Source organism: Myotis brandtii, unplaced genomic scaffold (genome assembly GCF_000412655.1).
Source record: "Myotis brandtii unplaced genomic scaffold, ASM41265v1 scaffold132, whole genome shotgun sequence".
Lineage (NCBI taxonomy): Eukaryota > Metazoa > Chordata > Mammalia > Chiroptera > Vespertilionidae > Myotis > Myotis brandtii.
The window spans coordinates 4,056,965-4,082,726 of record NW_005354673.1 but is presented as its reverse complement, the minus strand read 5'-3'; the positions used below and the strand labels follow the sequence as shown (position 1 = coordinate 4,082,726).

The 25,762-nt window shown below is 46.1% G+C and overlaps 1 protein-coding gene and 1 long non-coding RNA gene across 2 annotated transcripts in view; both read left to right on the top strand.

Annotated features, from left to right (window-relative positions):
• The window catches only part of ADCK1 (aarF domain containing kinase 1), a 124,757-nt gene extending 118,984 nt beyond the window's left edge, over window positions 1-5,773 (top strand). The window contains exons 10-11 of the mRNA XM_005860149.2: window positions 2,135-2,328; window positions 4,019-5,773. Coding sequence (XP_005860211.1) covers window positions 2,135-2,328; window positions 4,019-4,190 — 366 coding nt within the window. The 3' untranslated portion in view covers window positions 4,191-5,773. The remainder of the gene's footprint in view (window positions 1-2,134; window positions 2,329-4,018) is intronic.
• A 9,564-nt stretch (window positions 5,774-15,337) lies between these two features.
• LOC102249982 overlaps window positions 15,338-25,762 on the top strand; it is a 47,378-nt gene continuing 36,953 nt past the window's right edge. The window contains exons 1-4 of the long non-coding RNA XR_313235.2: window positions 15,338-15,532; window positions 18,809-19,075; window positions 21,630-21,728; window positions 23,138-23,291. This is a non-coding gene — a long non-coding RNA (uncharacterized LOC102249982). The remainder of the gene's footprint in view (window positions 15,533-18,808; window positions 19,076-21,629; window positions 21,729-23,137; window positions 23,292-25,762) is intronic.

Below are 25,762 nucleotides of genomic sequence, written 5' to 3'. Positions count from 1 at the left end.
CTCAGGGCTCTGGGCTGACTCCTCTGTGATTCTCTTGGTTTTCCTCTCATCATTCTGAGATGACTGTGGCAGGTCCAAGCTGTGCATCTTAATTCCTTGGTGTCCAGAAGTGAGAATGAGGGCGATTTCTTCTCACATATTGTTAATTAAGAGCAAGGAAACCTTCCCCAGAAGTCCTTCAAAAGACTCCCCCTTGTGTCTCATTGGCCAAAATCATGTCACATATCACATTGAGCTCAGAGCTGGTATTGGCTGAAATCAGCCAGTGATCTGGAGCTAGGGAGGAGCTCTGCCTTCCTGAGGAGCAATGACCCAAGGGGTCAAATGAACAAAAATGGGGTCCTTTTAACAAAGGGGAATGGGAGATGGGTGGCTGTCGGATAGGCACCCATTGGGGCCTTCTGCAGACACCCACCATCAGGATGTGTCCAGGTTGAAGGCTGTGACCCCCGCTGCGAGGTAGTCTGGATGGGCGCAGGTGCCTTCATTTGGCCTGCAGGGGCTCTTGAGGGGCCAGTCCCTCCCTTGGTGAGAGGGGGATCCCTGTGGTGAGCAGGCTTAGATGAGGCCTGAGCCCTCCTGGGTGACCCGCAGCTGTGATGGGAGGTGGCGGCAGGCAGACAGCCTCTTGGTGTCTGGCTGCGCGGTGCGATGTTCCAGTCTGATAGCTCCTGCCTGAGGGACATTTAGAGTTTCACAGCAGCTTGGTTATCAGCAGTGCACACGTGTTCCTGAAAGGGCAGAGAGTTCCGCTTCTGCTGCAGAGAGCGGCCAGGCGGGGAGGTTTTTGGCAGCACTGCCGGGCCCCTCGTGACTGCGGTTGGCACTGAGCACCTCTCCGTGCCTTATCTCTGATGCCCTCTTGGTATTGCTGAGAGGCAGGCACAGAGGATATGAGCACTCCAGCGTTTAGGTGCGGACACTGCTTGGAAGAGGTGAAAGGACTTGCCCAGGCTCACAGAGTCCACAGTGAGTGAGAGGCAGTATAGCCTGGTGATGAGGGCATGGGCTCGGGAGCTGGACTGCCTGAGTTTGAATCCAGACTCACCACTTACTAGCTGTGGATCTTGGGCAAGTTACTTAATTTCTCAGTGTCTCAGTTTCCCTCTCAAAGGGGGTAATCCCCTTGCCTGATAGGGGTGTTGTGAGGATTCAATGAGTTAATACATGTAAGCATTTTCAAAGTGCCCAGCTTACTGGGTGAATGCACTGTATGTGTTGGCTCTTGTCATTGTCACCATCATTATTGTCATTGTCGTTTCTCTGGAGACTGAGGAGGGGTCAGAGCCTCACTGTCATACTCAGGACTCTGGTTGGGGGCACTTATCTGCCAAGAGCCATGTGAAGCTTGGGACAGGGAAGGGTGGGAAGTCAGATCCCAAATTACACACCAGAATGGGGTAAGGGCTAGCGAGCCCTGGATCCTGTTCTGGGGCATCAGGACCTTGGGCACTGGATGGGCTGAGACTGGCTCCCGAGTGGAGGACAGTGATAGGCATGACTGTGTGGGTGGCAGGGGCTCTGGCTGGGGTGCAGAGTCATGCAGGGCATGGGCACGACTTTGGAGCTGGGTTTGAGTCAGGAGCTCAGACTGATGAAATGCACCATCCTGGGCTGGGCTGAGGGATGGGGATATGACTCAGCAGTACCAGCTTCTAGGGCTCCTTCCAGGCCTGGCCTGAAGTTGGTGGCCAGTGAAGAAGCCTTGGAGAGTAACTCCAGAATGGACCCCTGGGCTTAGAGGCTGGCACACTCTACCCTCATCAAATGGTTGGTGGGGAGGTAGATTTCCAGTCGGTACTGGTTTGCAGGCTTGGGGATTGGTACGGTGACCTTGGCTGTGGGGAGCTAGGACAGCAGAGGCAGCAGAAGTGCCTGTGGTCTCCATTGATGTGCTCTGATACTGGGTCCAGTGCTTGGCCAGAAGTTGGGGTAAGATGTCCCATCATGGTTTGTCAAAGCTCCTTGTGCTAAGCTTCCCTTTGGGGAGGGTTTCTAGTGGTACCAAGGCAGCTGTGCTTGAAGCTCCCTCCTGGAGCTTCCTTGCAGGCCCTCAGGTCATGGGCTTGGATACCCGCCATCCTGGGCTCTACTTCCCACACCAACCACTGCTGTCTCCCTATTGCTGCTTTAGAACACCGAGATCCGCAACAACGCGGCCACCTACCTCCCCCAGATCAGCCAGCTCCTCAACCGTGTGCCACGCCAGATGCTGCTCATCTTCAAGACCAATGACCTACTGCGAGGCATCGAGGCCACCCTGGGTACCCGCGCCAGTGCCAGCTCCTTCCTCAACATGTCACGTTGCTGTGTCAGAGCGCTGGCCACGTGAGTGCGGGCTCCGGCCTCTCCTCCCCTCCAGTTCCTTGGCCTGCCCCAGGAGTCCTGCTCACCTCCACTTTCTCCTAGAAGCTCCCAGGGCCTTGCCCCAGTGTCTCAATCTCCAGGTCTCCCTGCAGGGAGTTAGGGGCTGAGAACAGCCCCAGTGAACTGGCTGATGCTTCAGGGCAGTGTTTTGGGTAGTCCAGAGAGCCACCTGCACTTGCTAAAATGGTGGTTTCTGGGACCTCACCCTCTTGGTCAAGCTTTTCAGGCGATTCTTACCCTCAGTAAAGTTTGAAATATTTTCTGAAAGTCTTAGTCCCATCCAGGTGTCCCCTGGGCTTGGGATCAGGTGCACATCCCATCTCAGTCTGGTTCCAGGACCTGCCTCCCCAGGATTGGCCGGGCAGTGAGGCCAGTGTTCTTTTTCCTGCAAGTGTGCTGTGACTCAGGAAAGTGTTGCCAGCAGGCTCTAGGTCCTCTCAGGATCTCAGATTCATTCATTCATTCATTTAATCCTCATCAGAGGATATTTTTTCCATTGATTTTTAGAGAGAGTGGAAGGGTGGGGGAGACCCAGAGAGAAAGAAAAATAGATAAGAGAGAGACACATCAATTGGTTGCCTCCCGCACGCACCCCGATCTGGACCAGGGATGGAACCTTCAACCTGGGTATGTGCCCTTGACCAGGAATTGAAGCACGATCCTTTGGTGTGTGGACACCAGCCAGGGCGCCTTCAACCTGGGTATGTGCCCTTGACCAGGAATTGAACCACGATCCTTTGGTGTGTGGGCCGGCACTCTAATCACTGAGAAACACCGGCCAGGGCAATCTCAGACCTTTTCAGATGCCTCATAATCCTTGGGGTGTTGATGAGGAAGGGAAGGGTACTTTCTCAGGGAGGTAGCAGCAGAGGAGCGAGAGTTCTAGGCCTCTCTACCTGAGGGTGGCAAATACACGGGGAGGCTCGTGTGTGTAATGTTCTCACCTGAGAGGGGAGGCCTCGACTATGGTCAACTCCCAGCCCATCCATCTCAGGCAGGGGAAGGGTCATTTTAGCCAACTATTTGGTGAAGGGAGAGTTGACCACATATATCATGTACCCACTATCAAATATCACATTAGATTATAGCAACATAGACTGTACACGGAAAGGGCTGAACATGATTCATTCTTCCTTTGAGGGCCCAGAAAATGAAGTTGTGAATAGGTCATCATCAGAAACACCAGTTTTCATTGTGCCCTTTTGCTGGTGCAGAGGGATTGAGCTGGGCTGCATCCATAATGGCTTCAGCCTCCTAGGACCACCTGACCAGGTTTTCAGGTGACTCTGACCTTCAGAAGTGTGGGAAAGCTTTTATATTTGAGTTTGGGGGATTCTTGGTTTGATAAATATTAACTCTGCTTTTGGAAAAATGGAAGCATTGAAACATTGTACTTAGTGGGTCCACTATGCTTTTGATGCCCCGTGAGACAGCTGCCCCTGCTTATCCTACTTATCTGGAAAACTCCTAGGAATAGTTGAGTTCCTCTGGTCTCTGCTTGGGCAATGGTCTGATCCGCTACCAGGATTTGTCCATTGGGGCAGGGAGCTGGTGACTTGGCAAAACCACTCTCTTATGTTTTTCTAAATGATCCTGAGTGTCTCTTTCCTCTTTAACTCTCTTCTCTCCTTTCTTCTTGCTCCTTCTGCAGGAACAACAAGAAGAACACCTGTTCATTCTTCAGAAGGACCCAGATCTCCTTCAGTGAGACCATCAGCCTGTGGCAGATCAGCCTCCATGAACTCATTCTGCGTGTGAAGGGGCTGAGGCTGGCCAGCTGGGTCTTGGCCCTGCTTTGCTGGCTGTTGCCTGCTCCACACTGAGTGGACTTTCTATTCCCTTTCCTTTTCCAGTGTGACTCTATGGCGGGCACGGGGTCTTTCCACTCAGCCGTTACTCATGTCTCTACCAGTTGCCCTGTTTCTGCCACACAGTGGTCTGGAGTCCCGAGGTCACTGTCTGTGGCACCACCTTACTCCACCTCTGGGATTCCTGTCCCACCACAGCCCTGTCTGAACCACAAGCTGTCCATGCAGTAGTTTCTCTCCTTATCCAGGGAGATGGCACACAGTCTGCTTTCTGAGTCCTGGAGTGTGCTGTTGGGTGGGATGTCCCCCCACTTCCATTAGCCCTTCCTGTGTTAGGGTGGCCCATGAATCCCACAGAGGGCACATTAACTTGTAGGAAGTTTGATTGTGCTGGAGGGGAGCAGGGTCTCTGAACTTGTTGAGACAGGTTCCCTCTCCTTGGCCTCACACTCCCCACAGGTGTTGCACCTTAGCGTGTGGCTTGGCCTCCAAGGCAGGCTGTGCCACAGCCATGGGTTCACTGCTGTACTGGGGACCCCCTTGGGTAAAGAAACCCCTCAGGTCTTGCTCAGTGGGATTTTTAGTCTAGGTGGGAGTGAATCCAATTTGGCCATTAGGCAGGAGCGGACCTAGACACCACATGCCATTGTGTTCTGCCTGGCTTCTGGCTCCTGCATTGCCAGGTTGCCACTGCGGGGCCACTTCCTGCTTCTTGTACGTTTCTCTCATCCTCTAAGACTTAGACCTCATTGGAGCTGTTAAGAAGCCCAAGGCCAGGAATTCAGAGGCTCAGCTGAAACCCCTGGGTTCTCACTGGGCACCTGCCTTGTTCTAATAATTGCTTCCTGACTTAGCCCTTTGGTTCATCGTGTGATGCCCCCAGTCCTGGAGACTGTAATCTGAACCTCACTTACTGGGGCTAGGGTTCCACTCTGAAACCCGCTTGTCACCTGTCTGGACCCTGTGCTTTACCTTATTGCCTGTGGCCAGTCTGCCCCTCTCCCAGAACGAACATCTGCTCCTGTTTTCAGGACACCTGCTTTAACTGCTGTCCCTGTGTGTTCTCCAGGTGCTGTTGGGTCGGATGTCTCCCCACTTTCGTTAATTCCTCCTGTGTCAGGGTGGACCATGAGTCCCACCCACACTGGCACATTTAACTTGCAGGAAGTTTGAATTTGCTGGAGGGGAGCATGGTCTCTGAGCTGGCTGGAGACAGGTTCCCTCTCTTTGCCCTGTCACTGTCCACAGGGGTCACACCCAGATTCAGTAGGCCCTAGCTCTTACTGAGCACCCTTGCTCAAGGACAGGAACTATATTTAATTCACCCCATCCAAGCGGCAGAAAACCCCCAAATTTGCGTCTTATTTTCTGTTTGCATTATTCATAATACAACAAGCAGATTTCCCACTGACCACAGATGAGTCGCAATCACTTTATTTCCTGAAAGAATTAATTGTTCTTAGTGACTAGTTGGATGTGCCCAGGGGCCTGAGAGAATAATTTGCAAAATCTGTTACTCATCATGAGGATACATACTGGATATTATATTTTATGGTGTCTTTTATAGCCACTGAAGTAAATATGTTTTTTTTATTCAAGGTAATGGTTACTTGCTTTTTACTTTTGGTTTAATGGTTGGCTTTCTGCTGGCCTGGGATGTAAAACATAAGCATGTTGCCAGTGGACCCAGCACCCAGAACAGATATCCAGGGAGAGTAGAGAGGCTGGGAGAGTTTGGGGTATGGGAGAGTTTGAAAATAGGAGAGGAGCAGGTTGGTGATTATTAAGTGTCTTCCATGTGTAAATAAGTTCCATCATTGAATTGTCCCATCAGGAAGAGGGGTCATTGGCCTCATCTTCCAGAGATGGGAACTGAGCGCAGAGAGGTTTAGTAATTTGCCTGAAGTCACACAGCTGCTGAGGGGTGGTCCATTCTCTGTTTCTATCCCACAGTGCTGTAGATACGGTCACACTTGCTCCTTGGGTCTCAAATACCCTGATTTTGGAGGACATGGGGTTTTCAGTGGAAGTGGGGGAATGGATAGGTAAGGGAGACAAAAAATCCTGGAAAATGCAGACTGAGTTCAGCATGTCCCCCGGGACCTAAGACAGGATGGATTTGGACTACTACACTCCACAGTGCAAATCTGACACTGACCACTCAGTTACTGCAGACCCCGCAGGCTTAAGGTCATGGTTCCCCATGAGACTCAAGCTGCAGGTTTGGAGGTCCCCAGGCCACCTGTGGTTCCGACCAACTGACTACAAATTTAGAGGCTTCCCCAGCCCTTCAGATTGAACAATTTGCTAGAATGACTCACAGAACTCAGGAAGTCACTACATTTGTGATTACAGTTTTATTATAAAGGATACAAGTCAGCACCAGCCAAATGAAGAGCTGCATAAGGGGGTGTCAGGGAGGGTCCTGGTGAATAGCTTCCCTGTCCCCTCCCATGGACTCAGCACACACCCTCTCGGCACAGCAGTGTGTGCATGGGCTTCAATGTTCAGAGTTTCTGTCAGGAGTCATTGCACTGACAGGATTAACTGAATCACTGACCACATGACTGAACTTAACCTCCAGCCCCTCTCCCCTCCCCAGACAGATGGGGTGGGTATCCCCCCACCCCCATCCTGAGTCACTCAGTACAAACTCCAGTGTGATCCAAGGGGCACAGCATGAAGATCAAAGATACTCCCATCACTGGGAAATTCCAAGGAGTTAGAGGTTCTTTCCCAGCAACCAGGGACAAAGACCAGATAAATTCTTTTTTTAAAAAAAATATGTTTATATTGATTTTAGAGAGAGTGGAAGGGAGAGGGAGAGATAGAAACATTGATGAGAGAGAAACGTCAACATGCATCAGCTTCCTCCTGCATGCCCTCTACTGGGGATCGAGCCCGCAACCTGGACATGTACCCTGACCGGGAATTGAACCAATGACCTCTTGGTGCGTGGGTTGATGCTCAACCACTGAGCGACATGGGCTGGGCCAGACAAATTCTTTAGTGGATGCAATCACTCTGGTGTCTTTTCACCATGTTTGGAGGACGTGGAGAGCCTAGAGGAAGTCTGAAGGAGAATAGTAGAGATATCTACGGGGATGGAAAATAAAGAGTCAATTATAGACTGGACACTCTCCAGAGAGCTGCACGAGAAAACAAGGTTAAATTACAGTAAGTTCTTACTGTTATTGCTGTTGTTACTGTTATTGCTGGTTGGCTACTTTATATGCTGTTCTTTGGTCAAAACCATCACAGAGGCCCATGCCATTCTGGCTGGATGCCAGTTGTATGGATATGCTTTTTTAAATAAGTCATGCCCCGTTGGGTTCTTAGAAACTGGCTATTTGGCTGAAATAGGCTTAATTTCTCTTATTGATTTTGCTGTTGCTGTCCACACAGGCCACCCCAGAGAGCTGACAGGAGCTCTTTCTTTAATCACAGTATTAATTTGATAGAGACATCCCTAGGAGCATTTAGGATAAACAAAGTCTCACATAGGTGTTCCCTATTGGCCTGAGGCTGGCTGGCCAGTTCACAGAGCCCATGTTTAACCAGGGACGAGTTGGGGAGCTGGAGTGTGTGGGGAAGCTTCTCTATAATTTCACATGACTGGTTGAGTGACATAGAGCTCATGTGAGGGTCGTCACCCTTTTCCCTTTCTGGGTTGTGAGATTCCTAAACAGGCTGACCTTGATGTGTTACAGATGCCAGGCTTACCCATCTCTATGACCTGCTTTTGTTGTTCACTCTGCTCTCTGCTTTTCTTTATATCCATGCCCTCTGCTTTCTACATCTGTGACATCACTCAAGTCCTTCCCAAGACTACTCTGTCCTTGTCCATCTGCCTCCTCCCAGTTCTCCTGACACTTCTCTCCACTTCCACCGCCCACACTCAACTGTCCATCTGCCCTGTGCAGTCCTCAGAGGGCCAGGGACACTTCATTGTCTCTTGGATGCTCTGACACCAGGACAGTGAAGGCCATAGTAGGCCTTTCATTGGTCATTGTGTGGTCACTTATACATGCTTGAATTCATGCATATATTCCTTCAACACCCATTCATTGGGGGAGGAGTGGAGAGACAAGATGAAGTGGACATGATGCCTGCCTGTAAGGAACTGTGGTCTCTCTGACAAAAGGAACTGGTTTTGGGTAAGGAGGGAGGCTACTGCTAGTGGAGGCAGTGGTGAGCTGGGAGTCTGTGGTCTGGGAGGAAAGAAAGGGATGTAAACAACTCCTGGAGACCAGTGATGCAGGTTGGCAACTCCACTTGGAAGCAAGATTTGATGAGGCCATCTCTATGCTTCTCTTCTAGGCCAGTATTTCCCCAAGTTTTATTTTGACCAAGGAGCCTGCATTCACTGTCTCAGTGGATGATGCTGCCAGCAGTCACCCAGGTCCAAAAGCTGGGAATCAGCCTTTGCCCCTCCTTCAGAGCAGCCCCGATAGACTCTGCTTCCTCGTATGTCTTGTATTCACCATCTCTGCCTCTCAAACATCCTGGTTCAAATCTTCGACTCTGCTTCCTCGTATGTCTTGTATTCACCATCTCTCAAACATCCTGGTTCAAATATTGTCCCCTCACTGTTTCCCTTGCCTCCCATCTTGTTTAAAACCAGTTTGAAAGTCAACTGGCCTGAAGTCACATTGCCAAAAAACCCTTTTGCCTAAGGATCAATTCTCCTAAAGACCAGTTTATCTCAAATTAAGTATTCTTGATCTATTTGATCAGATCTATTTGATCAGATCTATTTGATCTTCCTATTATTTCTTGCCATTTTTTTCATTTTAAGGTTTTTTTTGAAACCAATTCATGCAAGTGCATTTGACTTAAATTTGTATTTCTAAAAGTGTTTATTAAACAGGCAGCTTTTTTTTTTGAATTATTTTGTATTCCTATATTCCTATGGACTCTTTTTTTAGATTTTCTACGACCATTAACTTTAAAACTAACCAATATTAGCCATTTTGTCTAGACACTTTCCTCAAAATATAGCTGTCCTGGCAAGAAATATTCAAGGTCCTAATTATAATCAGCTGTTATGCACTGTGTCATCTTGATCCCTTAACTAATGGCACATAGATTTCAGATGGAAACTGGTATGTATGAATTGTTTTGTATGATGTATATTATTTTATGAATTAGGGACCTTGAAAAAGGATGATTGTTATATATAACTAGAGGCCCGGTGCACGAAATTCATGCACAGGGGGTGGGGGGGGGGGTCCCTCAGCCCAGCCTGCACCCTCTCCAATCTGGGACCCCTTGGGGGATGTCCGACTGCTGGTTTAGGCCTGATTCCACAAGGGACATCCGGCAGTCGGACATCCCTCTCATAATCCAGGATCACTGACTCCTAACCGCTCACCTGCCTGCCTGCCTGATTGCCCCTAACTGCCTCTGCCTGCTGGCCTGATTCCCCCCTAACTGCTCCCCTGCCAGCCTGATCACCCCTAACTGCCCTCCCTTGCCAGCTTGATCATCCTTAACCGCCTCTGCCTCAGTCCCTGCCACCGTGGCATTGTCTGGAAGGATGTCCAGAAGATGTCCAGTCTAATTAGCATATTACCCTTTTATTAGTATAGATATGCCAGGTTTGCCAATGATTGGTATATAACATGCTCAACTCATGTACTGAGTAAGTAAGATTCAGAGATGAGGTCCTGGTACTACCACTTGTAGCAAAATAATATATCTCATGCTTGAACTGCATTAACCATTAGGAAGGAGACATTTGTATCACATTTTAAACAAGGAGCCTGGCTGGTGTGGCTCAGTTGGTTGAGGGTGGTCCCAGGCACCAGGAGGTTGCCAGTTCGATTCCTGGTTGGGGCACCCGTCTGTGTTTCCAGCTCAATCCCCTGTAGTGGGTGCGTAGGAAGCAGCCGATTGATGTTTTTCTCTCATCGATGTTTCTATCCCTCTCTCTGAAATCAATATAAACATATTTTTAAAAATTTTAAACAAAAAAAAACCACTGGAATGAAATAGACTGTTATTGATAAAATTAATGAACTTTGACCTAGAAAAGTAGATTGGATTTGTCTGGGGTTCTAAAACAGACATGGCAAATATCTGGCATAGGGCTGCCAGCCCCTACCATGGCCAATGCAGATTCCACAAATTGATCACTGCATCCTTGTGGGTTGAGCTGGGATATGGCTCCAGAATCCTTAATACAGCATACTGGTCAACTGCTACTGAATGAGCAGAGTTGGCATGTAATGCTCCGTTGCTAATTTTGCTCTCAAAATAGGATCCTTTCTTTACTTGGGATAGTAAGGGCTCTCCGTAATGAACATAAGAGGAAGAATAAGTTAACTTCACATGACAGAACTTTCCTAACTTTCTGGTGATGGGGAGGAGACATCCTGGGCTCACTTGGGCAGATTGATCTAAAGGCATTAAGATGTCATTCCCTGGCTTAGAAGACTTCATGGACACTGTATGGCCATGTTTTCTTTTGCAAGGAGTTTGAACTTCTGGGGTGTGGGGCACCATCCTGAGTCTGTATATTGGAACCAAAGGTGTTCAAGGCAAGAGCCTGATCTTCAGCAGTGTTCATTGTGGGAAGCTGCTGCATCTAGGAGAGATCCTGGCCGGGTGGTAGCCGGGGCAGGGGTGCAGAGACCTATGGATCACTTAGGGCAAATCTCTTCCTCCCCACCCTCTGATTTCTCACCTGCAAGGTTAGGAGATTGAGTTACATCAGTGGTTCTCAGTAGGATGCTATTATTCCCAGGCACTTCCTGGAAATGTGTGGGCACATTTTTTATTCTCAGGATGACTGGTGGGTTGCCGCTGGCACCGAGTGGGTGGCACCAGGGATGCTAGGTATCTTCCTATGGGCAGCACAGCTTCATTCAACAAAGAATTTTCTTGTGACCTGTGTGATTTCTAAATGCCACACAGAATATTTGTGTGATGAAAATCCTGTTTATAATGAACTGAATAGACAACCTAATTGTTTTACATGTAAAGTCAAAGCATTTTTTTTTTTTTGGCATGGGTTTAAAACCTGTTGAATTTTCCAGGAATGCAATTACCATGAGAGCTGAGACTGCATTAACCATTAGGAAGGAGACATTTGTATCACATTTTAAACAAGGAGCCTGGCTGGTGTGGCTCAGTTGGTTGAGGGTGGTCCCATGCACCAGGAGGTTGCCAGTTCGATTCCTGGTTGGGGCACCCGCCTGTGTTTCCAGCTCAATCCCCCGTAGTGGGTGTGTAGGAAGCAGCTGATTGATGTTTTTCTCTCATCGATGTTTCTATCCCTCTCTCTGAAATCAATATAAACATATTTTTAAAAATTTTAAACAAAAAAAAACCACTGGAATGAAATAGACTGTTATTGATAAAATTAATGAACTTTGACCTAGAAAAGTAGATTGGATTTGTCTGGGGTTCTAAAACAGACATGGCAAATATCTGGCATAGGGCTGCCAGCCCCTACCATGGCCAATGCAGATTCCACAAATTGATCACTGCATCCTTGTGGGTTGAGCTGGGATATGGCTCCAGAATCCTTAATACAGCATACTGGTCAACTGCTACTGAATGAGCAGAGTTGGCATGTAATGCTCCATTGCTAATTTTGCTCTCAAAATAGGATCCTTTCTTTACTTGGGATAGTAAGGGCTCTCCGTAATGAACATAAGAGGAAGAATAAGTTAACTTCACATGACAGAACTTTCCTAACTTTCTGGTGATGGGGAGGAGACATCTTGGGCTCACTTGGGCAGATTGATCTAAAGGCATTAAGATGTCATTCCCTGGCTTAGAAGACTTCATGGACACTGTATGGCCATGTTTTCTTTTGCAAGGAGTTTGAACTTCTGGGGTGTGGGGCACCATCCTGAGTCTGTATATTGGAACCAAAGGTGTTCAAGGCAAGAGCCTGATCTTCAGCAGTGTTCATTGTGGGAAGCTGCTGCATCTAGGAGAGATCCTGGCCGGGTGGTAGCCGGGGCAGGGGTGCAGAGACCTATGGATCACTTAGGGCAAATCTCTTCCTCCCCACCCTCTGATTTCTCACCTGCAAGGTTAGGAGATGGAGTTACATCAGTGGTTCTCAGTAGGATGCTATTATCCCCAGGCACTTCCTGGAAATGTGTGGGCACATTTTTTATTCTCAGGATGACTGGTGGGTTGCCGCTGGCACCGAGTGGGTGGCACCAGGGATGCTAGGTATCTTCCTATGGGCAGCACAGCTTCATTCAACAAAGAATTTTCTTGTGACCTGTGTGATTTCTAAATGCCACACAGAATATTTGTGTGATGAAAATCCTGTTTATAATGAACTGAATAGACAACCTAATTGTTTTACATGTAAAGTCAAAGCATTTTTTTTTTTTTGGCATGGGTTTAAAACCTGTTGAATTTTCCAGGAATGCAATTACCATGAGAGCTGAGGGATGATTTGTTTCTTTAGGAATTATTGTTCACCATCCTGGGAAAGCACATAACCAATGGCAATAAAGAGTCCGCATTTGAATAGCCAGTGCAACCCACCTGGGTCAGTGTGACTTTTAAAAATTACAATATGTAGATAGATTCTAGTTTCTATGGATTTCATTTCAGGATGGGAAGGGGCAATACAAAATAGTTATTGTAAAGGGTATATTAGGTCTGGTTGGGCTAAAAACCACTGATCTGAAGATTCTCCAAAGAGCCCTGGTTGGTTGGCTCAATTGGTTGGAGTGTCATCTTGTGCACCAAAAGGTTGTAGGTTGATTCCTGGTCAGGGCTCAGTTCAAGGTTGCAGTTTCAATACTTGGTTGGGGTGTGTACAGGAGGCAACCAATCCACGTTTCTCTCTCACATCAATGTTCCTCCCTCCCTTCCTCCTTCTCTCGGTAAAAATAAATGGAAACATATCCTCAGGTGAGGATTAAAGAAAAGGATTCTACAAAGACCTTTCTTTAGCTCTAACACTGTCTGAGTCTGTGCGAGTAGGAAAGAGATTCACATGGCATGAAGAGCAGCAGTAGAAATGGATCAAGACAAATTGATGTCCCCAAGTTGAGCAGAGCCACTGCTGAGAGCAGGAGGCAACCAATCCACGTTTCTCTCTCACATCAATGTTCCTCCCTCCCTTCCTCCTTCTCTCGGTAAAAATAAATGGAAACATATCCTCAGGTGAGGATTAAAGAAAAAGATTCTACAAAGACCTTTCTTTAGTTCTAACACTGTCTGAGTCTGTGAGAGTAGGAAAGAGATTCACATGGCATGGAGAGCAGCAGTAGAAATGGATCAAGACAAATCGATGTCCCCAAGTTGAGCAGAGCCACTGCTGAGAGCGTCCACTGCTGCATCACCCTGGTTCCGTAGTGAAATCTTTGATTTTGGACTCCGTGTCCAAATGGGATTCGGATGAGAACCCCCTAGTTAGGCAGCTGCGTGAATCTTTTACTGTTGGTAACTCAATGTGTACCTACTGTATATGGAAGCTTTACTCACGGCTCCTTTCCTTCTATCCGTAATCCTTCCTCCTGCCCTATTTTCATGATGTAATTTTAGGAGAATTAAACTTGAACAGCCCCCAAATTATATAATTAATTACATTCAGTTTCAATTACAATCACTAATTGATCTAAGCCTGCTAGCACAACACTTTCATTATTTGGCACACAATTATTGAGCGCCTACTTTGTGCTGGGAATAAAGTAGGAAATGGTCAATTTCTACCAAGGAGGGAGGATGAGGGGATAGTGTTTGTAGTTGTCAAGGATTTGGTGGGGGAAGTGGCAGGTGAGTAAGCGCCGCTGCCCTTCTAGTTTACCTGTGAATGACTGTGTGCTCAAAATCTCACATGGCCGCACTCTGGCATCGGGCAGGCTGGTTTTGGCACCAGATGTCACACATTGTACTCTAGGTCTCACTGGTTTTCTCTTTCTTTGACTGATGCATAATAATTAGTTTAGAAATTAATAGATACAATGAACACCTGCCATGTAAGGTGCTCTTAGTCACCTTATGTGTCCTCCTACTCCTAACCCTCTCTCAGGGCTCTTTCCTTTCTCTCTGTAATCAAAGGCCTTGCTACTCAAACTTGAATATGCATTCTTGTTACATGAAGAGTCCGAATTGCAGGCTGGGTGGGGCCTGGGATTCTGCATTCCCATCAAGCCCCCAGGTATCACTGCTGCTGCTGGTCTACAGACCACACTTTGAATAGCAAGGTGCTAGGTCCACTAGATCACCTTTCTTTCTGGTGCTGTCATTCCTTGAGGGGGAAGCCAAAGCAAAGTTATTCAGCTAACTTTAGGAGATCGTCTAGTCAGGACAACTACTGCTCAGTTGCGTTGGGGTTACATCCTCCCAGTCCTCTCAGTCCTCCCATGTTCTTTTATAGGGCCGGGTATGCTTTCTTACTTCTCCCGGTAGTGGTTGTATTAAGTGGCTCACCAAGTGAGTTCAGATGTAGTAATGAAGGTGAAATGTCCCTGAGGTTGGTTAGACATTTGTTAAATGATTTATTCATATAGTACCTCCTGTATATGGAAGCATCCTGTCCACCTAGGACAAGCATGTCAAACTCGCGGCCTATGGGCCGCATGCCTTGTTAGGATGAGCTGGGTCCTACAAAAAAATAAATAAATAAAATTTAAAAAAGGAGAGACAAAGGTAAACATGCCAGCAGTCACCCAGGTCCAAAAGCTGGGAATCAGCCTTTGCCCCTCCTTGACCTTCAGAGCAACCCCCATAGACTCTGCTTCCTCATATGTCCTGTATTCACCATCTCTGCCTCTCAACCAACACCATCCTGGTTCAAATCTTGTCCCCTCACTGTTTCCCTTGCCTCCCATCTTGTTTAAAACCAGTTTGAAAGTCAACTGGCCTGAAGTCACATTGCCAAAAAACCCTTTTGCCTAAGGATCAATTCTCCTAAAGACCAGTTTGTTACTACTCTCTGTAGTGGGAAAGGTAGGCCTGGATTATCAGGTGACCAGAACCCTGTGTAAAGCATCCTGTCTTCGCTCTGTTCCAGGGACGCTAAGGACCAGCAGAGCCCTGGCGTCAAGGTGGTTGAATGTCCATTTTCCCAGGGATGCAGGCAGGATGGTCCATTTGGGAGCTTGACTCAGACCCCTCGGAACCAGTGGCCAAAATGGAAAGGACCTGCTCCCAGAGTGCCTCCACCTCGTCTCCTTCCTCGTTTGCCTCTGCTGTTTCCTTGTTCCCTGCAGGTTCTCAGCTTCCAGGAACACGGATGTAGCTGCTGGGCAATCAAAGGAAAGCAGTGTTGGCGATTGGGCTGTTTCTCAGAGAGGAAAGGGGGAGAGCTGCAATCACATCTGTTGTCATCGCAATGGGTCTGATGACAGCTCATCAGGCTGAGAATCACGGAGGTGGGACCCTTTCTCCTCCGACCTGTCCTTTCCTGCTCACACTCTGCCACACAGACAGAGCACTTTTCTGCTTTTGTGCACCTCAGCCTCCGCCTGCCTCCCCCTGTTTGCCCCCACTTCAGACTCAGCCCATTCAGCCAGGAGGGAGAGGTTTCATCAAAGTCATTTCTCCCCTCTCCCCTGAGTCCTGAGGGTTTCTGTGGGGACAGGACATCCAGAGGGGCCATCCTGCCTTGGATGTTGTCTAGCTGTGTGGGCATCTACTGGGCTGAACTGGTCCATGGTCAGTTTCAGCCCTGCTTACCTTTCTTGGAGTCCGTGACCAAGTCTGCCTGCTGCCTTTCTGTGTCCACCTGTCAGGGAGGGCAGCTGTGTGGTGACTTCTGTGCAGCAGTCACAGGAGGCTACTCCTAAACCGTGCTAGGACACAGGGCCTCAGAGGTCGTAAACTAGAAATGGTTATTTTCTGGGACCTTGTCTCCAGCCCAGAGGGGTTCTTCCAGGGAAATGGTCATAGGTGTCCTGTGACGTCACACCCCTCTGGACTCCTGAGACTTAAAATAGGTGCAAAGAAAGGGAATCCGGTGATGTCTCAGCTTTCATAGTTACCCCTGACTCTTTCCCCTCCCACCAGGCTGGAGGTATATATATTTTTTAAATTGGGGTTGGGTTGGGGGAAGTGGTGGAGAAGAAAGGGAATCCGGTGATGTCTCAGCTTTCATAGTTTCCCCTGACTCCCCTCCCACCAGGCTGGAGGTATATATATATTTTAAATTGGGGTTGGGTTGGGGGAAGTGGTGGAAGGAGTCTGGGTCTTATTCCTAATGTTTGCTTAAGTTTTGAATCTATTCCATTCATTCCCTGAATAGTTAGCTTTTTGAAATCAAAAGTCAGCAAGTAGGTGCTCAGTAAATACTTGCTGAATGAACGATAGTCCATATTTTCAATTATAATCCAAAAATAGTGGGGCCATATTTTAAATCACGTGCTCTCCATGGTGGAAGGAGTCTGGGTCTTATTCCTAATGTTTGCTTAAGTTTTGAATCTATTCCATTCATTCCCTGAATAGTTAGCTTTTTGAAATCAAAAGTCAGCAAGTAGGTGCTCAGTAAATACTTGCTGAATGAACGATAGTCCATATTTTCAATTATAATCCAAAAATAGTGGGGCCATATTTTAAATCTCGCGCTCTCGTGCTCTCCCATTCCCTCCCTCCCACTGCCTGACACTAAATGCTTGGTTACTCAAGGCCGCAGTTACAGGATGTTAAGGAACAGCACCCTTTTTTCTCCAAGACTGACAAAATGGAAGAGAACATCAGGTGAGGTAGCTGCTACGCATACGTTGAATAGTATGAGTTCAGTACTATTACTATTCCTCATTTACAGACAACTACATGAATAGAGAGGGTGTAAGAATTTGCCCAGGGCCATTCGGCAACGCTGGCGTCAGAAGCCAGGCTTTCGTTTTCATGTTTTCACTGCTGCGCTGTAACTGCTTTGATAAGAGCCGATCAAGACTGTCCCAAAGTGATAGAGGATCCCATCTCCAGTGCACTCCATGCTCACCACCAAATACAGGAAGGGCACACTTAGAGTGCAGCCAAGTAAATGAGGGGGCTCCTAAGGGGGCTGAAACGCCCTACCAGAAAGCGCTCCAGACGGAGGGCAGGAGGCATGGGTTCTCATCCTGCCTTCGCCACTAACTTCAGGAGCCTTGGGCGAGTTGCTGCTCACTCTGGACACCCCCTTCCTCATTGTGTAGAGAGGGAGCCGGCTCCCATAACCTCACAAATTCTTCCTCCTTGGAAATTCCAGTCTACAATCAAGGCACCACCTCCACTAACACCAGAGATTAGCACATACCTGTTACACCAAGTACAAGGCCTTAGGGAAACATCAACAAATAACTGGTGCCTGCTGGGCAGACTTTCTCTGATGGTTACTAGGAACTAGGGACTTGTATGGAGTCACTGAAATGTTGTCCCTATAGGTTGGTGCATTTTCTTCTTCTGCCACCTATCTCTTGTTCCTTTTGCTCTGAGCCAGCATTCAGCTGTTCAGGGTTCTCTATCTGGTGGAGTGCCCCAAGCCTTCCTTCCCAAAGGATGTGCTCTCTTGGTGGTCCAGCCTGTGTTAGGTTACTGTGCTAGGTTTTCCACCAACTTTTAAAATGGTGCTAGTAGGCATCCTTTGGGTTGCAGACAAATGCCTTTCAGGGCCCCACTGAGTAGTATCGGTCTTATTTTCCCTTAACAAATCACTCAGAACTGAGTTAAAGTCAGAACAACTTTTGTGAGGTTCCAGATGGGAACGTAGCCTGCCGACACCTTGATTTTATTTTTGTGATATCCTGAGCAGAGAATCTAGCAAGGCCACGCCTGACTTCTGGCCTACGGAGCTGTGAGCTAATAAGTAGGTGTTGCTTTAAGCTGCCCAGTTCCTAGTAATTTATTGCACGGGATAGAAAATATACACATTCAGAGATAAGAAAGCTGCAGAAACCCAGTGTTCAAAATCAGTATTATTAAGAGTGGGACAACTAGATATTATGCACATGCAGATGTGATAGGAAATTCAGTAGGAAGTTCATGGCATCACTTTAAAGTATTTTGACCTATCATCTTAATCTGAATCAGACCAAGCTGTTAGATTACATGACTTGTTTGCATTTTGCAATTGTCAAAATGCATAAAATGTAAAAAGGATGGTGTTTACTATATATAAATTATACTTGAATAAATCTTGCTTAAAAAAAACAAGCTTTTAGATCTACCTCATTTTGCAGGAAATAATAGTGATAATTAAATGACAGCATAAGGAAATAGACATGTTTAGAATGTGGGCCAGTCTACATGACAGCTGGCCGGGTCTCTTCAGAGTCAATGTCAGGAGGGGGACTAGATAAGACAAGACTTAAGAAGCATTATAAATTAATTGCATGAAAATTACTGGATTCTGATTTCAAAGAAATGGTTCTAAAATAGAATTTTAGGATAATTATAGAAATTGGAAGTGAGTTTTAGGTGATATTAGGGATTACTGCTATTATTGTTAGGTATGATATTGGTACTATTATTAATTGGAGAAATATCCCTGCTCTTTGGAAATACATGTTGCAATATTTATGGGTGAAGTGTCATGATGTTTTAAATTTACTGTGGAATGGTTCAGTGATGAGGCAAAAAATGGCACAGTTATTAATGATGGTTGAAACTAGATGGATGGTTCTTGGGTGTTCATTGCACGCTTTTCTTTCCTGCATGTTTGAAATTAGGGTGGAAATTACATGGAAGCAAAGAAACAAAAAAATAGGAGACAGCTGCTGCTGACCCACATAGCTGCCCTCCACTGCCCATAGCCCCAAGGTGGGTGATGGACTGTAGAATATGGAGCCTAATGACCAATGCAAAAACTCATGCCCCAGCAACTGCCACTGGCAAAGAAGAGGGCTGCCGTCTCTCTCCCACCTTCCCAATCCTGCATGTGTGCTTGACCAGACTGCATCCAGAACCCTGCAGGCCAGGGACATTATACCACGCAGGTAATGGAGTTAAGCATCTCCCAACACCCTGGGACGCCCTAGTAATGTGTTCACATGGTCATGTGCTCTTGTAACCATCTTTGCAGAAGTAAGATATTTCAATTGCAGATCTTAAGGCTGCTGTCTATTTCTACTCTGATTTTCCCTGGGTCACACTTTCCCCCGTATGGGATGGTATTAGAATGGCCATGGGAATTTTTGGGATCCAGCTAGGAGGAAGTTGGACTGGGGATGCATTTAGTTGGTGTTTAGCGGGATATGCGTCTGAGGTTTGCAGTCATTTGCTAGTTGTCCTGTGGCAGGAATGGCTTGATAAATACTGCTCCCTGTGTCAGCTCCCCTGGGTGCAGGGCCAGAGGTAAAAGTATAATGCGATTGTGTCCTGTGCCCAGCACAAGAAATATTTAGTAGTGGAGGAGAAAAAAGTTTAAAATGTACAGTGCCAGAAGCTGGTCTGTGTAATGTTCTTCCACTTACCAGATGTATAAAATTATAAGTGGAAAATTTGGCACTCAATGATGCCTGGTAAAATGGAAGCTTTCTGTTATCAGAAAAATGCTTAATAACTTAGCTTCTACATTTATAAACACACCAAATACTTTTCTGATGGGCATTATGAATCACAGAGTTTATCAGAATTCCTGCAGTTATAGGGCAAAACCTGTAGTAGAACTACACATAGTATCTCTCACATGTTTTATACATATCAACTATCAATAATATAAATAAATTTTAATGAGCGATGCTACAGGAAAAATTCAATTTTCTTTTTATCCTTCTGAAGATATATAAATCTTGTTCTATCAAAGGTAAAAAAAAAGTAGGGAAAAAACCCATTATAAAGATATGTTGGGCAATTGAATAATTATGTTATTTTTCTCAGATTTTGTAATGTTAGTATTATTTCAGCATTAAAAACTTTATAATATATTATGTTTTCTTTCTCATTCTAAATAGGTATTTGTAATTTTGTATTATTTTACTTAAAGAAGGCCTCCACAATGATATAAGCTTTGGGCAGAGGATGGCAGAGCCAAAGATAGAATTCTGTTCCTTTGTGATACTTGTAAGCCCTTGGCTGCTCTGGATGGCCCACCATCAGTCTCTTTTTATTTGAGGGAGAAACAAATCTCTATCTTGTTTAAATGACTGTTCTTTTGGCTTTTCTGTTATGAGCAAACAAACAGAATCTTGACTGATATGCCCTTTGACTCAACAGTTCTACTTCCAGGAATCTTTCCTACAGGTATACTGGAACAGATGCAAAATGACAGATGGTTGGGGTCATTAATGGCAGCAAAGGATGGGGAACAACCTATATGTCTATCAGTGGAGACTGGTCAAATAAATTATGTGTATCCATACAGTGAAATAGTGAACATCGAGTATTAGGAGGAAGCTCGTCATAGCAATATGTAATTATCTGAGATATATTGTTAATAGAAAAAAGGAAGTGCAGAGCAGTGTGAATACTGTGCTATTATTTGTGTAATCCATATTTGTAAATGTGTTTATATAAGTGTATATAAATACATATATTTATTTAATTCCTCAACTAAGTGGCTGAGAACAGGAATGAGGAATGTGCTCCTTTTGAATAGTCATGTGAACTTTAATCTATAGGGTGGGGCAAAAGTACATTTACATTTGTGAGTATGTGAAACATAGTGTTATTCTTGTACTATTTATTATTTATTGTGTTATTTTTCATACAAACAACTAAACCTACTTTTGCCCCACCCTGTATTTTAAAATAAGTAAAATTAAAACTAGAAAACATTTTTATATTTTAATGCCTATGTAACAAATATATTATTTAAAAAATCTCTTTTCAGATAAATAAAAAAAATTCCTTAAGTCACCCATAAGTAGAGATGCCATATGCCCGGCTTGCCCAGAATGGTCCCAATTTATGCTTCTTGTTCTGGTGTAATTATCACTATCACCTCATTTCACTCTCATTGGTGTCCTGGTTTGGATGATGAACTGTCTGGTCAACCCACCCACAAAGTGTATCCTAGCCCATAAGTTCAACCTGCCTGTGATGGAACTGAACCCACTTCTTTGGCTGATGACCACATGAAATAGTTGACTTGAGTTTAGGGACCTTGAGTGAAGAAAAATGTGTGTTTGTAATAATAAATGAATATCAGTGAGGTGGGCAATGATCAAACCACTCAAGGTAATGGGAAGTAAACAATCTGGAGATACACTAGCCTCACTTCAGTGGCTCATTGAGAGGAATGGTGGATGAACCACTGTGATATTTATCTGATCTCTCTCTCTCTCTCTCTCTCTCTCTCTCTCTCTCTCTCTCCCCTGTATAATTACATGCACAAATGTTACATGCACATACATCATAGCTTAACTCTATAGAACGTACCATGTTGTATTTACAACCTGCCTCTACCTCCTGAACTGTGAGCTCTTAGAGGACAAGGACCATGTCTGATTTCTCCCTGTGGCCTGCACATAAACTCTCTAAATGTTTGTTGAATGAATGAATGAGCTCTGTGGAGACCTACACTGATATCTGGTGCTCTCTTCTCCACAGATTATGGTTGTCAATCTTGAAGACTGCAATCTTTATGAAGGCAGGAACTAGATTTACTAAAATCAACACTAGGACCTCAAAGCAGAGCACTGATATATAGTAGGTACTAATCCATAACAATTTGATGAATGGATGAATGAATGGACGGATGAATGAATGTTTCAGTTTTTGGGTCAGTTACCTGAGGATCAGTTTCATATACTAATCATTGCCATTATGGACTGAATGTTCCTGTCCCCCTCCCCCCCCTAAAAAATTTTTTTTATATCTTGAAGCCCTAATCCCCAATGTGATGGTATTTAGAGATGGAGCCTTTCAGAGGTAATTAGGGTTATATAGGTCACGAGAATAGGGCCCTCATGTCAGGATTGGTGGCTTTATAAGAAGAGGAAGCTTGTACACACCAAGGAAAGCCATATGGACATAGCAAGAAGGTGGCCAACTACAAGACAGGAAGAGAGCTCTCAGAGGAATCCAATTTGCTGGCACCTTGATCTTGTATTTCTGACTCTAGGACTGTGAGCATCTGTTGTTTAAGCCACCCAGTCTATGGTATTTTGTATGGCAGCTGAGCAGACTAAGACAGGTGGCCTACCTGGCCCTGGCATGGGATGGGAGAGTTCTCTCACTGATGGAGGTGGAGTTCATGGAGGAGGCAGGGTTTGGAGATCTTGAATGAAGATGGGAAGCACCTTACAAGCTGTCAGCACTTCCTATGTGTCTTGGCAAAGTGCCCTTCTGTGCCTGCAGTTTCTTTAAAGCATTTTTCCCCAGCTGCTGCCCTCATTATGGATGATATTCCCATGCCAGGGAATATGTTCCCTGGGTATGCTCAGGTTTTGATAAAGTCTAAAAAATTGGGTGGGAGAAAGTACAGTGAAATAATTGGTAAATGGCACAATTACTAAGAATACACCAGTGCTGATGATTAACTTGGATTGTGCCGTATTTGAAATGTGTTGTGAGTTATGCAGGTACCATTGAGCCAGCTGTCACGTCATCCTGTCTTCTACTCAAGAACACAAATCAGATTCAAGTGACTGTGGTGTTATTTTAGGGGAGATATTGAATTTACTCTAGTTTTCTAAAAAGTAGCTAATTTACAAATTTTAGCATTCTCACTATTAATAGGAACAAATTACCTCACAACTGACTGAGACACTCTAAGGTAGAGAACAACTATTACTTTGTTTTAGTATTGCCTTCTCCATCACTTAAAATGGTAAATGTTCTTGAAGGATAACATGCTACCCCTTATCCACTTGTGTGCATGATGGAGTGGTGTCAGGTGTGATATGGAGTTGCGTGTGTGTGTGTGTGTGTGTGTGTGTGTGTGTGTGTGTACAGAGAGAGTTGGGGGAAATGGGGTAGTGCAGTTAGAAAAGGGGTGGGTGGAGGAGGGGACTGAGTGCTCCAAAGCCTCACAATTTTTGCTTTGGGCTCCACAGCAAACACCTCCACCCCAAATATCAACCATGATTGTATCTTTATTTTTTTATTTTTTATAGCAAAATTTCCTATAGCCAATTAGTTATGGGATGAAGATGTTTGTGGCAAAAATGCTTCTGGCAAAGATGCTGCTGTGAAAATACTGGACATGCCCTGAGATACCTTCCATCACTGACACTTTATGGCTGGAATATTGTGAAGGAGAATAAAATGGTTAGTTTTTGGTGGCTTGCCCTTTCTCATCTCACTGTTTCTCCCCCTTGCCACTGGCTCCGGGCTCAGGACATTCTTGCTGCTACCGGATGGTTTGCAGCCATCGCTAACCTTTTGGACCTCAGGGACCACCAGTGGTCTGCAGACCACTGGTTGGCGACCACTGGTTTAGGACTCCAAAATGGTCACCTTAGTCACCAGTACTGGTTATAGTGAAATTTTAAAAAAATATATTTTATTGATTTTCACAGAGAGGAAGGGAGAGGGATAGAGAGTTAGAAACATCGATGAGAGAGAAACATCGATCAGCTGCCTCCTGCACCCCCCCTACTGGGGATGTGCCTGCAACCAAGGTACATGCCCTTGACTGGAATCAAACCTGGAACCCTTGAGTCTGCAGGCCGACGCTCTCTCCACTGAACCAAACTGGTCAGGGTTATAGTGAAATTTTACTCCTTGTCTGCCTATCTCTGTCCACCCATGAGGTTGAATTTCTAATTTCTCCTCTTAGCTTTCACTCATGACAATGGTGCCATTTGGTCATTCATTCATTTATTCATTCACTAGGTACCAGGCACGGTGCTAAGGGCAGAGAATGTAGTGAGAGAGAAATGGAAATTGTCTTGTGCTTGTGGAGTGAGCATGATGGTGGAGGAGACAAATCTGATGACAGGTGTAATGAGAAAGGAACCAGATTGGTGAGGACAGTTACTGGGGGGAGTTAAGGGGAAGAAGGGTGGGATAGGTAAGATCTCTTTGAGGACCAGACTTTTGAGCTGAGGCTTAACTGGTGAGTATGAGGGAGAGAAAAGAAGCAAGTATTTGTGTGTGTGGTGGGGAGGGATTGTGAGGATGGGGGAGGGGGATGTCAGCTCCATGAGTGCAAGGATTTTTGACTCTTGTTTGCTGCTGTACCCCAGTGCCTCAAGTGATAGGTACTCAATGAGTAGTTATTGAAAGAAAGAATAAATTGAGCCACACAGGTAAAGTCCCTGTGGTATGAAAGGAGCTGAAAGAAAGCCAGGGTCCCTGCTGTTTTCAGAAGCTCTAAGCAGCAAGAGTTGAAATCAGAGAGTTGGTGAGGAGGCTCACCTAGTTTGCATTCTCCCAAAAAGCAGATGCTGAGACCAGGATCTGGGTGCAGGTAGTTTTAATTTGTGAAACTCAGAATTGGGAGAACTAAGAAAAGAGAGGAAAGTCAATACATAAAGCAGGGTTTAATGAATGGGGGTTGAATCCCATTGGGGACCTCTGAGTAATCTTGTGAAACAAGCCTGAGCATTGTCCTCCCAAGGGTTGGGGACTGGTATTCATCTGTGACTCATGCTCTCACTGGTTGCGAAGTATCCCTGGGAGCATTGAGTCCCTACCACTTCTGGGCTGCCCTGCTCTGCGTTGAGGAAGCTCTTAGGCAGAGGAGTCACTTGGGGTGGGAAGGGGCCATCTTCTCAGCCACCCTCTACCACTGCTGCAGGTGAACTCAGAGTAGGCTGGAGGGTCTGGCCGGGCATCAGCAGGGTCTGCTTCTGTGGCCATGCAGAGCTCCAGACAAGAGGGAATTGTGGTTTTGAGGACTTTGGCTGTGGAAGGTGATCAGCAGTAGAGTCAGAGCTCTTCCTCTCTTCCTCTCTCAGTCCCTCCCCTTTCATTCCACAAGTATGTATTGCTGTGGTCTGGCTTCCTGGGAAGCTGAGTTTATGGAGCAGGCAGTTGGAGTGTCCTTGCACCAACACTCATGGTAAGGAGGGAACAGATGCAGGAGTGGGCAAAGGGAGAACCCGACAGCTTCAGCCAACCCACAGGGTGCTCCAGAGCTGGATCTGTTCTTCACAGTGTCCTGGGTGGGGCCCCGAGGCTGGCCCTCCATCCTCCCAAGGCAGCTCTTGCAGGCAGCTCTGTTCAGCTGGGGCAGTTGCTGTCATAGAGTCCACCACAATTATTCAGGGTCTTTTGCATGTTGGGCACTGTTGTAGTTACTGGGAGTGTAGCAGTGAATGCGGTGAGGAGGTGAGGGGGAGAGAACAAACATCAGGCAAAGCAGAAAAATAAACAGGGTTCGCTGAATGATGGCTAGGCCGGAGGATGAAGGCAGGATGGGAGTGAGGAAAACTTGGAAGAAAAAAGCAATCTCACCCTGGCAATTTGGTGGTGGGCAGCTGCTCCTTGCACTGGATTCCCTAGGAGCTGTGATCTGCTCCATCTCTTGGCCATAATTCTCCTCCTCTATGTAGGGGCAGCCCCCCTCCTGAGGGCAGCATTGGGACCCTCTGCTTTCTTTCTTTCTTTTTTTAATTCTTTATTGTTTAAAGTATTACATATGTCTCCTTATTTTCCAATTGATCTCTCCCTGGCTGTTCCCACCCCCCCCAGAACATGCCCTAAACCCCCTACTGTCTGTGTCCATGGGTTATGCTTATATGCATGCATACAAGTCCTTTGGTTGATCTCTTACCACCCGCCCCTCCCCCCCC